The sequence below is a fragment of the Hippocampus guttulatus genome, chromosome 7 (genome assembly GCF_054856545.1).
Source record: "Hippocampus guttulatus isolate MCC_2025c chromosome 7, RoL_Hgut_1.0, whole genome shotgun sequence".
Taxonomy (NCBI): Eukaryota; Metazoa; Chordata; class Actinopteri; order Syngnathiformes; family Syngnathidae; genus Hippocampus; species Hippocampus guttulatus.
Genome location: NC_141267.1, coordinates 10,018,408 through 10,031,780, shown reverse-complemented (window position 1 = coordinate 10,031,780; position 13,373 = coordinate 10,018,408). Strand labels below are relative to the sequence as shown.

Genomic DNA, 13,373 nt, shown 5'->3' with positions numbered 1-13,373 from the left:
TTTCAATGAAAAAACAAACAAACGTTTGCAATGAAATTATAGCAGAATTCAGCTTTGTTGGTACATTTGGTCAAGACAATATTGTGTTACTCTATTTTAATTTTACATTGTTATCTGCCTGACAAATGGTTTGCCCGAATCTATTAATCTGACCAGCAAATGTTTGATGAAATGAATTTTTGTATATTTGAGGAAGAAAATAATATTCCTTTGGCTCAGTACTTTCTGAGCCAAAATAAGTGCTGCCATTGAATTGTGCTTGCTTGTCTGGCTGACTTCTTCTCACTTTCCATTGTAGATGTTTACTGGTGGTGATAATGTCACAAAGAAGAGCCAGACTGAGCCCTGAATCTGAGGCTGCTCATTTTATTTTATCTGGAGTCGACAAGCCTTGTTTGAAAGCCCAGTGGATCAATGATTATAAAGGTATGCTATCAATCTACCTGCTCTCTAATTCTTATGGCTACCGCACGCACATGACAAGAGCTGCAACCAAAGCCTGTCACAGTGACAGATTTTATTCGCACATTGTATTTACCCCAAAATATCACAATAAACAACAGCATGTTTTTTTTGTTGTTTTTTTATGCCATTGATCATATTGGAGCAAAAATAATTGAAGTACTTTTTAAGAGAATGTTTAGCAGCCATTATCATTCAATTCTTGAGAATATTGTATTGCCATGTAGAACTAGGAATATCTCGGAATGAAAAAATAGAAATAGAAATTATTCGGCTTCTGTTAAAATATTGTGCTTCAACAAATATCACAATTCATAAAAACGCATACTATCTGTAATAGTCGAGGAAAATTAGATGCCTTCAAACTTCCTTCACAATGCCTATTTCACCTGATTGAAGAAGGCGGTGGTAGCTGTTTGACAAATCCACATTTTTATCAGCAATTTGTACTGCCCATCAAAGGTCTCTACTTAGTTTAAAACTGAAAGAATGGTCACAGGAATTATGTATGTCATTATCATTATGACTATTATTGTTGATTGCTTAATTTTTATTTTAATCATAATGTATCTTTTCTATGTGCAGTGGTGTATATTGCTCAGTGGGATTTCTGATTGGAGATCGGAGGTGTGAAACGCCAGGACAGCTTACAAAGAAATTAGATGAATCCTTTCCCTCCCACAATTGTTAGAGTTGCATTTGTATTTACAAAGAAAATAACAAAAATAGAAACGCACAGTTAATCGGATTAAAAAAAACATGCCATCCAACCATTTTCAAACCCATTTATACTAATACGGGCCTGGCTGTGCTGCAGCCGATCCCAGCTGTCTTCGGACAGTAGGCAGGGTACAACTTGAACTGGGTGCCAGCCAATCACAGGACACACAGACAAACCACCATTCACCCTCACAATCACACCAAGGGACAATTTAGTGAGTTCAGTGAACCTACTACGTTGCATGTTTTTGGAATGTGGGAGGAAACCAAAGTAGTCGGAGAAAACCCATGCAGCCATGGGGAGAACTCCACACAAGAAGGCACTGTGAGGCGGACGTGCCAACCAGTCGCACACTGTGCAGCCGCATTAGGTTGCCTGTGACCAAAATAAAAACTATGGTGGTAATGCATTACCAACATTGCTGCCCATACCTTTTTTGACCTTATTGCTCTTCTCTTTCTCTCCCTCAACCATATAATGCAGTTTGGAGTGGAATAGTATAGGAACTGAAATTAGGTTTCGAATGTTACCCATTGAGGAAAAATGGTACTTCACTTGACTTATGATGATCACTTTAGTCAAACTGTCGGTCAAACCTCTGGTATTTTTCTTTGCTATTCCATACATTCTGTTCAATTGAAGGCAAGCAATGTAAACAACTCTGATGTAAGGAGCCACATTATTATTTTGTGCTGATACAAATTGCTAAAGAAAATTATCAGCGATTCTGATAATTGTTTTTAGTTTTACATGGAATTATTTTGTTATCGTACCACTAAACATGTTTTTTCCCCTCTTTAAATTTTTATTTTTTGGTCTGCATGTATTTGTGAATATCTGATTAACTGCATTGTGTAAGCCTGATTTGGATTGTATTAATGTACATTTAAGTGTCAACTTTTCGTGTCCTAGGACGTGGTGTATTTACAAGTGAACCAATTGAAAAGGGGTTATTTGTGGTTGAGTACCGTGGAGAGTTAATCTCAAGTTATGAACGAGACAAGAGACAGAAAAAGTACACAGAGAAGCAAAATTGTTTCCTGTTTGATTTTGAATGGAAAGGAAGCACATGGTGGTAAGTCAAGATCTAGAAAAACATCATGTGGTTCTGTACAACATTGTAGTTTTACTGGAAAAACATTTCATGTTTCATTGTTCAATTTCAGCATTGATTCCTCCCATGAAGATGGTTCATTAGGTCGACTTGTCAATGATGCTCACAAAGGCCCAAACTGTAGAATGAAAAAGCTGACAATCCAGGATAAACCTCATCTTTGCTTGTTTGCAATTGAAAATATCGAAGCAGGGAATGAAATAACCTATGACTATGGAGATTCTCAGTGGGCATGGAGAGCACTGGTAAGTAATGCCTGGATATACACCTGTAGACAACCAGATCTAATAAGTAAATCATTATATTTCATAGGTGAGTGAAAGAACATTTTCATCAACAGTTTATTACCTTTTAAAAGTTAACACAAGTGTCTGTTTTAGAGGATTATTTGACATCAACAGAAATTCAAAGACAGGAACATGGACTCCACATTTTTCAGTCATTACATTGATTTAGTCTGAAAGAGTATGTTTCGGGTGTTGTCTTTATTATTTGAACTCAGTCGTGTCTGATGTCCTGAAATTGTTAGCTATCAGAGCTGTACAGTGGTAAGTACCATAAAGAGCCGGCTTGTGCTGTGAATGTGGTCACTGAAAAAAGTAGTTCAATTTATTCAAAAGTCATATAACTATGACATATTTCTGACACTCTATGGTTGGTATAATGTTGCTTTTCATGATTTCAGTCAATCCCTCATACTTCTTCAGTTACTGAAGAATACTTTTTAGAATATTTCTGATACTGTAATATTGCTATGTTGCAGACACCAGATGTTGGTATCCTGACTGAACCTTCTGGAGACCAAGAAGGGAGTGAGAGATCCACTTCATCCTTACAACAGGTGACTACGTCTTATCATTATATACCAGTTTTGAGTTTACAGCTTTCTTTGACAAACGCAGGAGAAGATATAAATCAGAAACGTGGCCTCTCCATGATTTCAGTCGTCATGTCCTCATATTTCTTTAGACCTGAAAAACCTGAGTGTGTTTCAGGTGACATGACTTTTGTCTTAACCTAACTCTGGAGAGCCTGTGTTCGAATGTCCCCATATTGCTGTTCCACAGAACTGAACAGTGTTAACTTTCTACAGTGTGGTATATTAATCCCAAACTCTCCTGTGAGCTATGTTCAATGAGAAATAATGTTTATTCATTTCTTAATTGGTCAGAATGAAGAATGCTGAATATTTTGACACCGTAATGTTGTTATGTTGCAGATACCAAGTGACGGGATCCTGACTGAACCTTCTGGAGACCAAGAAGGGAGTGAGAGATCCGCTTCATCCTTACAACAGGTTACTACGTCTTATCATTATATACCAGTTTTGAGTTTACAGCTTTCTTTGACAAACGCAGGAGAAGTTATAAATCAGAAGTGTGGCCTCTCCATGATTTCAGTCGTCATGTCCTCATATTTCTTTAGACCTGAAAAACCTGAGTGTGTTTCAGATGACATGACTTTTGTCATAACCTAACTCTGGAGAGGTTGTGTCTGAATGTCCCCATATTGCTGTTCCACAGAGCTGAACAGTGTTAACTTTCTATAGTGTGGTACATTAATCCCAAGCTCTTCTGTGAGCAATGTTCAATGAGAAATAATGTTTATTCATTTCTTAATTGGTCAGAATGAAGAATGCTGAATATTTTGACACCGTAATGTTGTTATGTTGCAGATACCAAGTGACGGGATCCTGACTGAACCTTCTGGAGACCAAGAAGGGAGTGAGAGATCCGCTTCATCCTTACAACAGGTTACTACGTTTTATCATTATATACCAGTTTTGAGTTTACAGCTTTCTTTGACAAACGCAGGAGAAGTTATAAATCAGAAACGTGGCCTCTCCATGATTTCAGTCGTCATGTCCTCATATTTCTTTAGACCTGAAAAACCTGAGTGTGTTTCAGGTGACATGACTTTTGTCTTAACCTAACTCTGGAAAGGTTGTGTCTGAATGTCCCCATATTGCTGTTCCACAGAGCTGAACAGTGTTAACTTTCTACAGTGTGGTATATTAATCCCAAACTCTCCTGTGAGCTATGTTCAATGAGAAATAATGTTTATTCATTTCTTAATTGGTCAGAATGAAGAATGCTGAATATTTTGACACCGTAATGCTGTTATGTTGCAGATACCAAGTGACGGGATCCTGACTGAACCTTCTGGAGACCAAGAAGGGAGTGAGAGATCCGCTTCATCCTTACAACAGGTTACTACGTCTTATCATTATATACCAGTTTTGAGTTTACAGCTTTCTTTGACAAACACAGGAGAAGTTATAAATCAGAAACATGGACTCTCCATGATTTCAGTCGTCATGTCCTCATATTTCTTTAGACCTGAAAAACCTGAGTGTGTTTCAGGTGACATGACTTTTGTCTTAACCTAACTCTGGAGAGCCTGTGTTCGAATGTCCCCATATTGCTGTTCCACAGAACTGAACAGTGTTAACTTTCTACAGTGTGGTATATTAATCCCAAACTCTCCTGTGAGCTATGTTCAATGAGAAATAATGTTTATTCATTTCTTAATTGGTCAGAATGAAGAATGCTGAATATTTTGACACCGTAATGTTGTTATGTTGCAGATACCAAGTGACGGGATCCTGACTGAACCTTCTGGAGACCAAGAAGGGAGTGAGAGATCCGCTTCATCCTTACAACAGGTTACTACGTCTTATCATTATATACCAGTTTTGAGTTTACAGCTTTCTTTGACAAACGCAGGAGAAGTTATAAATCAGAAACGTGGCCTCTCCATGATTTCAGTCGTCATGTCCTCATATTTCTTTAGACCTGAAAAACCTGAGTGTGTTTCAGGTGACATGACTTTTGTCTTAACCTAACTCTGGAGAGGTTGTGTCTGAATGTCCCCATATTGCTGTTCCACAGAGCTGAACAGTGTTAACTTTCTATAGTGTGGTACATTAATCCCAAACTCTCCTGTGAGCAATGTTCAATGAGAAATAATGTTTATTCATTTCTTAACTGGTCAGAATGAAGAATGCTGAATATTTTGACACCGTAATGTTGTTATGTTGCAGATACCAAGTGACGGGATCCTGACTGAACCTTCTGGAGACCAAGAAGGAAGTGAGAGATCCGCTTCATCCTTACAACAGGTTACTACGTCTTATCATTATATACCAGTTTTGAGTTTACAGCTTTCTTTGACAAACGCAGGAGAAGTTATAAATCAGAAATGTGGCCTCTCCATGATTTCAGTCGTCATATCCTCATATTTCTTTAGACCTGAAAAACCTGAGTGTGTTTCAGGTGACATGACTTTTGTCTTAATCTAACTCTGGAGAGCCTGTGTTCGAATGTCCCCATATTGCTGTTCCACAGAACTGAACAGTGTTAACTTTCTATAGTGTGGTATATTAATCCCAAACCCTCCTGTGAGCGATGTTCAATGAAAAACAATGTTTATTCATTTATTAACTAATCAGGATGAATAAATTAGAATATTTCTGACACTGCACTGTTGCTATGTTGCAGACACCAGGTGTTCGGATCCCGATGAAACCTTCTGAAGATCAAGAAAGGATTTGGAGATCCACTTCATCCTTACAACAGGTCATTAGATTTTATCATTATATACCAGTTTTGAGTTTACAGCTTTCTTTGACAAACAAAGGAGAAGTTATAAATCATAAACATGGACTCTCCATGATTTCAGTCGTCATGTCCTCATATTTCTTTAGACCTGAAAAACCTGAGTGTGTTTCAGGTGACATGACTTTTGTCTTAACCTAACTCTGGAGAGGCTGTGTCTGAATGTCCCCATATTGCTGTTCCACAGAGCTGAACAGTGTTAACTTTCTATAGTGTGGTATATTAATCCCAAACTCTCCTGTGAGCAATGTTCAATGGGAAATAATGTTTATTCATTTATTAACTTGTCAGAATGAAGAATGCTGAATATTTTGACACCGTAATGTTGTTATGTTGCAGACACCAAGTGACGGGTACCTGACTGAACCTTCTGGAGACCAAGAATGGAATGAGAGATCCACTTCATCCTTACAACAGGTTACTACGTCTTATCATGATATACCAGTTTTGAGTTTACAGCTTTCTTTGACAAACGCAGGAGAAGTTATAAATCAGAAATGTGGCCTCTCCATGATTTCAGTCGTCATGTCCTCATATTTCTTTAGACCTGAAAAACCTGAGTGTGTTTCAGGTGACATGACTTTTGTCTTAACCTAACTCTGGAGAGGTTGTGTCTGAATGTCCCCATATTGTTGTTCCACAGAGCTGAACAGTGTTAACTTTCTATAGTGTGGTATATTAATCCCAAACTCTCCTGTGAGCAATGTTCAATGGGAAATAATGTTTATTCATTTATTAACTGGTCAGAATGAAGAATGCTGAATATTTTGACACCTTAATGTTGTTATGTTGCAGATACCAAGTGACGGGATCCTGACTGAACCTTCTGGAGACCAAGAAGGGAGTGAGAGATCCGCTTCATCCTTACAGCAGGTTACTACGTCTTATCATTATATACCAGTTTTGAGTTTACAGCTTTCTTTGACAAACGCAGGAGAAGTTATAAATCAGAAATGTGGCCTCTCCATGATTTCAGTCGTCATGTCCTCATATTTCTTTAGACCTGAAAAACCTGAGTGTGTTTCAGGTGACATGACTTTTGTCTTAACCTAACTCTGGAGAGGTTGTGTCTGAATGTCCCCATATTGTTGTTCCACAGAGATGAACAGTGTTAACTTTCTATAGTGTGGTATATTAATCCCAAACTCTCCTGTGAGCAATGTTCAATGGGAAATAATGTTTATTCATTTATTAACTTGTCAGAATGAAGAATGCTGAATATTTTGACACCGTAATGTTGTTATGTTGCAGACACCAAGTGACGGGTACCTGACTGAACCTTCTGGAGACCAAGAATGGAATGAGAGATCCACTTCATCCTTACAACAGGTTACTACGTCTTATCATGATATACCAGTTTTGAGTTTACAGCTTTTTTTGACAAACACAGGAGAAGTTATAAATCAGAAACATGGACTCTCCATGATTTCAGTCGTCATGTCCTCATATTTCTTTAGACCTGAAAAATCGGAGTGTGTTTCAGATGACATGATTTTTGTCTGGCCTAACTCTGGACAGCCTGTGCTCGAATGTCCCCATATTGCTGTTCCACAGAACTGAACAGTGTTAACTTTCTATAGTGTGGTATATTAATCCCAAACCCTCCTGTGAGCGATGTTCAATGAAAAACAATGTTTATTCATTTATTAACTAATCAGGGTGAATAAATTTGAATATTTCTGACACTGCACTGTTGCTATGTTGCAGACACCAGGTGTTCAGATCCCGATGAAACCTTCTGAAGATCAAGAAAGGATTGGGAGATCCACTTCATCCTTACAACAGGTCATTGCGTTTTATCAGTATATACCAGTTTTGAGTTTACAGCTTTCTTTGACAAACACAGGAGAAGTTATAAATCAGAAACATGGACTCTCCATGATTTCAGTCGTCATGTCCTCATATTTCTTTAGACCCGAAAAACCTCAGTGTGTTTCGGGTGACATGACTTTTGTCTGGACCTAACTCTGGACAGCCTGTGTTTGAATGTCCCCATATTGCTGTTCCACAGAGCTGAACAGTGTTAGTTTTCTATATTGTGGCATATTAATCCCAAACCCTCCTGTGAGCGATGTTCAATGAGAAATAATGTTCATTCATTTATTAACTAATCAGGATTAATAAATTTGAATATTTCTGACGCTGCACTGTTGCTATGTTGCAGACACCAGGTGTTCGGACCCTGACGAAACCTTCTGAAGATCAAGAAAGGATTGGGAGATCCACTTCATCCTTACAACAGGTACCTACATCTTATCATTATATACTAGGTTTGAGTTTTCAGCTTTCTTTGACAAACACAGGAGAAGTTATAAATCAGAAACATGGACTCTCCATGATTTCAGTCGTCATGTCCTCATATTTCTTTAGACCTGAAAAACCTCAGTGTGTTTCGGGTGACATGACTTTTGTCTGGACCTAACTCTGGAGAACCTGTGTTCAAATGTCCCCATATTGCTGTTCCACAGAGCTGAACAGTGTTAGTTTTCTATAGTGTGGTATATTAATCCCAAACCCTCCTGTGAGCGATATTCAATGAGAAATAAAGTTTCTTCATTTATTAACTGGTCAGAATGAAGAATGCTGAATATTTTGACACCGTAATGTTATGTAGCAGACACTAAGTGACGGGATCCTGACTGAACCTTCTGGAGATCAAGAAGGGAGTGAGAGATCCGCTTCATCCTTACAACAGGTTACTATGTCTTATCATTATATACTAGGTTTGAATTTACAGCTTTCTTTGACAAACACAGGAGAAGTTATAAATCAGAAACATGGACACTCCATGATTTCAGTCGTCATGTCCTCATATTTCTTTAGACCTGAAAAACCTGAGTGTGTTTCAGGTGACATGATTTTTGTCTGGACCTAACTCTGGAGAGCTAGTGTTCGAATGTCCCCATATTGCTGTTACACAGAGCTGAACAGTGTTAACTTTCTATAGTGTGGTATATTAATCCCAAACCCTCTAAAGATAGTTTAGAAATCAGGAAAATGGACTCTTCAGGATTTCAGTCGTCATGGCCTCATATTTCTTTCGTTTGAAACACTTGAGTGTGTTTCAGTTAAATTCTTTGATATATTGTCTCCATATTGCTGCTTTATGGAGCTGAACAGCGTTCAGATTCTTTAATGTGGTACATTGGGCCCAGATCATCTTGTATCAGGATTAATAATGCTGAACAAATATAAAATCTGTATTTTTTTTAAATTATTGTTATTATATTTTAAGGCCAGCAAAGTAATTGGATTAGTCCCCTTTCACCAGACAGCTACTGCAAAGCAGGTAGGACAGCTGTTTTCTCCTGCTTCATTTGAATTGCATGTTCTTTGACTTGACATATTTACTGTCTGAGGAAATATTGTTGAATCTCAAGTAACACGAAGACTGTTTATATTTCATCCATGATATGGACAGTTAAGAGCCAGCCATCGACTGCAAAACCAGGCCAGGAAAGAGATTATCGAAAGAGAAAGGCAAATCACACTGAGTCAGATGAAAAGAATGACTGATTCGGTGAGCATGGTGGTATTGGGGTCGAGTGATATTCTATCCATATTTAAATATAAAATACATTTTTTCTCTTCTTTTAATTAAGATATCTCCTGATGAATATTCGGATTATGACGACATGGACTATGTTCCAGACACAAGTGGCAATTCATCAGATGAAAGTATTTGCAGTACAGAGCACAGAATCACAGATTCTCTTGTTTCCCCAAAAGAGGACATGCCAGTCAAAGATGCAGTCCAGATTGAGGAAATCACCACCTCAGCGATAGCTTCAAGTCATTCGATTTCAGTGACAAGTTGCAGTGCCACTTCATCAGGGAACGCATCAGAGAGTAACAGCGCTATCAAGGTCACACCATTGCCAAAGGGGGCAAAACAAAGCAAATACAACAAGAAGCAGTATTGTCTTTATTGTAAAAAGGCTGTTTCTAAACTGGCAAGACACCTTGAGTCTGCCCACAGTTCACAGCCTGATGTTGCTCGGGCTCTAAATTTTGATAAAAGGTCCTGCGAAAGAAGAAATTTGTTCAGATTTCTGAAGAAGAGGGGAAACTTTAAGCATAATTCTGCTGTGGTTCTGGCGAAATGGTTGCTTGTCGAAGACCCCATACAGCAACTAAATCTGATGGCTACCGTCACTGCAAGTTTTGTCAAGGATTATATGCAAAAGCTTCTCTTTGGAGACATGTTAAAAACTGTCCTCAGAAGTCTGAGGCAGAGCCTTCCATTGGGCAAAAGCGGATCAAACTAGACTTACCAAGACCTAATCAAGTCCGAGAAGCTGTTTGGAAGATTGCCTGTGAAATGAACGATGATGACATTTCCTTGGTAGCAAGGAGTGAAAAATACATTCTTAGCCTTGGCGAGTCATTGTACAATGCCAGAAAACCACAAGAGAAAAGGAATGAATACATTCGCCAAAAAATGAGAGAAATGGCAAGATTATTGATAACGGCCAGAGCCGTAACACCATTGAAGAGCACAGAAGACCTTGTTATGCCAAGTAACTTTCCCCATGTCATACAAGCAGTCAGAGCTGTTGCTGGTTTTGAGTTAGAAAGCAACTCATTTAAAACCCCTTCCTTGGCTTTGAAATTGGGGCACAGTTTGGCCAAAGTTGCAGGCATTGTGCAGTGCAGTGCCATCGTTGCAAATCAACTTGATGTTGCAGAGTCAGCCAAGCAATTCGTCACACTCTATGAGAAAAAGTGGAATGAGACCATTTCAGCTGCTGCATTGGGTACACTTCAACAAGCCAAGTGGAATAAACCTCAGGTTTTACCGTTTACACAGGATGTTTCGCTGCTGCACAAGTACCTTGAGGCTGAGTCTGCTCAGTGCATGAAAGATTTGAATGAAAAACCCAACAATATAACCTTTGGAAATCTTGCAAAAGTGACTTTGACGCAAGTTGTACTATTTAACAGAAAGAGGCAAGGGGAAATTTCAAAAATGGAGCTCCAGTCTTTCACAATGCGAAATCGCACAGAGTTGAATCCCGACATTATGCTGTGTCTCACTGAATTTGAAAGGAAGCTGACAAAGTATTTTGACAGAGTTGAGATCCGTGGCAAAAGATCAAGGATGGTACCCGTTCTTCTCACCCCTGGCATGATCACTGCAATGGACCTCCTTGTGAAAAAGAGGAATGATTGTCAAGTCCACACAAAGAATGTGTACTTGTTCGCACGTCCAGGTGTCCTTTCCCATTACAGAGGTTCTGACTGCCTCCGCAAGTTTGCAAACCAATGTGGTGCAATGTACCCAGATGCACTTACCTCCACAAGATTACGAAAACAAGTTGCCACTCTGTCCACAGTACTGAACCTGAAAGAAAATGAAATGGATCAACTTGCCACATTTCTAGGACACGACATCCGCGTCCACCGAGAATTCTACCGACTTCCGGAGAGTACCCTGCAGCTTGCAAAAGTCAGCAAACTGTTGATGGTGATGGAGAAAGGAAAACTGTCTGACCTGCAGGGAAAAGGACTGAATGAAATCGAGATCAATCCTGATGGTGAAATGTTGTTTAAATATCATTTTTAAAACATCTAACATTCTGCGTTTGCCCTGAAACAAAAGCATTTTGTCCTGTCTGTTTTTTCCTCTTTTTTTAACCCAACCAGATGAAGTAACCACGAGCGATGACGATTTGAGCAAAGAAACCAATGCTGACCTTAATCAAGAAAAAGCGATTCTCACTTACACAGAAAATGGTAATGTCCTCAAGTTATGACACAAGACAGAGTTAATTGGTGCCTGATAATCTCAGTCTTTATGCACAACTATGTATGAATTAGAGACAATATACTACAGTATTTGAAAATGGTGTTGAAAGATGGAAAATGTGCAGGTTTCGACAGCCGAAAGAAAATTGAGAAATTAGGAGACGATTTCAAACATATAAGAAAGCAATGGTGAAAAGCCACATTCAAATATTTTTGTATTATTTTTCAAAGGCTCAAGCTCTGAGACTTCTGGGAACCCAAGCCATGCATATGCGCCATCCACATCGGACAACATGGAAGGCATTTCTGCTTCAACCACCTTCGACAACACTGAAGACAGTTTTGTCTCAACCCTGGAAAACATTTCTGCTCCAACCCAGTTAGAGAACATGGACGACACTTCCTTCTCAACCACACGGGACAACAAAAACACCAGTAACAGTTAAACAAAAATGGCAAAAATTAACATATCTTAATTGAAGTTGAAGTACTTTTGATGAACAAAAAAATATTTTTTCTCTGACATGGGAGTATGAGAATATATTATTTTCTGTCCTTTTAGATTCTCATCGAAGCACATCACTTCAAGTGAGAAAGTCAAAGTGTTCCAATGTAAAGCAAGGTTAAAGAGCATTTTTTCAAAATTCTCATTATTTCCTGGAATATCTTATTTTGCATTTTTAACATTAGCAATGCCATTTTTAATAAATAATGCCTTCTTTTACAGGTGGGAATAAGAGACGCACGTGGACAGATGATGAAGTGAAGGCTGTTGAGCGACATATGTTTGATTTCATAACAAGCCATAAAGTTCCAGGTAAAACGAGCTGTGAGTCCTGTCTCCACGCAGAGCCAGTAGCTCTGAAAGACAGAGACTGGGTGTCCATCAAAAACTACATCCACAACAGGATAACTGCATTAAAAAGGAAAATGAATAGATAGTCCATTGAAATGCGAGCACGCCTGGGTACATTTCAGTTCAAGTTAACTAAAGCAATAGCAATGGTGCATTTAGGGTGGGCTGGTCAATTACGGATTTCATATTTGTTGTTGAATACTGTGTTTCACGTATTTTGTTTCACGTTTGTTGTTTCATGATCTTCAAGAGCAATTTGGAAAATCCTTGGAGATGTATGAACATTTAAGGTATACTGTATATCAGGCATGTCCCGATCTGGGCCTGGAGGGCCACTGTCGTGCCTGTTTTCCAGCTCTCCCGGCTGCATCACACCTGATTCAGATGATCAGTTCATCAGTCAGCTCTGATACAGCATTAGAACATCCTGGGAGAGCTGGAAAACAAAAAGACAGCGGCCCTTGAGGACCGACTTTGGACAACCCTGCTGTATATAAATGTACGTACAATATACAAACTTCTCACAAAAGGACTTATTAGGTTTGAGGTGATATTTCAGAAAAACCCTAATACATTTGAATTCATCCTATTTCAAGAATTTCAATACTTTTTGAAAAGTTGCTTTTGTCTAACAGGTAGCTAAAGAAGAAGTTGCAACACACATGGCACAATATATGGCCAGATTCATTAAAAATTCTTCATCACAGTATTCACATTTTGACATAATCCTCTTCAGTTCAAACAGCCCTCATCTATTGCACTGCCTTGTTTCATGGAGAGGAGGTGGCATGTTTTCTGTGTTCATAATTTCATATTTGTCAGCAATTAAAAAATAAGAAAGTGGACTGACCACAT

General features: G+C 38.7%; 2 protein-coding genes across 3 annotated transcripts; both read left to right on the top strand.

The window, feature by feature from the left end:
• Positions 1-263: 263 nt before the first annotated feature.
• Positions 264-3,891, top strand: LOC147202206 (N-lysine methyltransferase KMT5A-A-like). Its single transcript, XM_086115718.1, has 5 exons — positions 264-426; positions 2,096-2,258; positions 2,350-2,542; positions 3,061-3,138; positions 3,847-3,891. The coding sequence occupies exons 1-5, from the start codon at positions 318-320 to the stop codon at positions 3,889-3,891; spliced, it is 588 nt and encodes a 195-aa protein (XP_085971844.1). The 5' UTR covers positions 264-317.
• A 6,075-nt stretch (positions 3,892-9,966) lies between these two features.
• LOC147202205 (uncharacterized) lies at positions 9,967-12,714 on the top strand. Of its 2 annotated transcripts, none has more exons than XM_086115778.1 (5): positions 9,967-11,451; positions 11,561-11,650; positions 11,894-12,097; positions 12,225-12,284; positions 12,390-12,714. In XM_086115778.1, exons 1-5 carry the CDS (start codon positions 10,017-10,019, stop codon positions 12,602-12,604), a joined length of 2,004 nt encoding a protein of 667 aa, XP_085971904.1. In that variant the 5' UTR covers positions 9,967-10,016; the 3' UTR covers positions 12,605-12,714. The 2 variants fall into 2 exon arrangements, with proteins under 2 accessions (XP_085971904.1, XP_085971903.1); XM_086115777.1 differs by having other exon boundaries at positions 11,894-12,103.
• Positions 12,715-13,373: the final 659 nt, after the last annotated feature.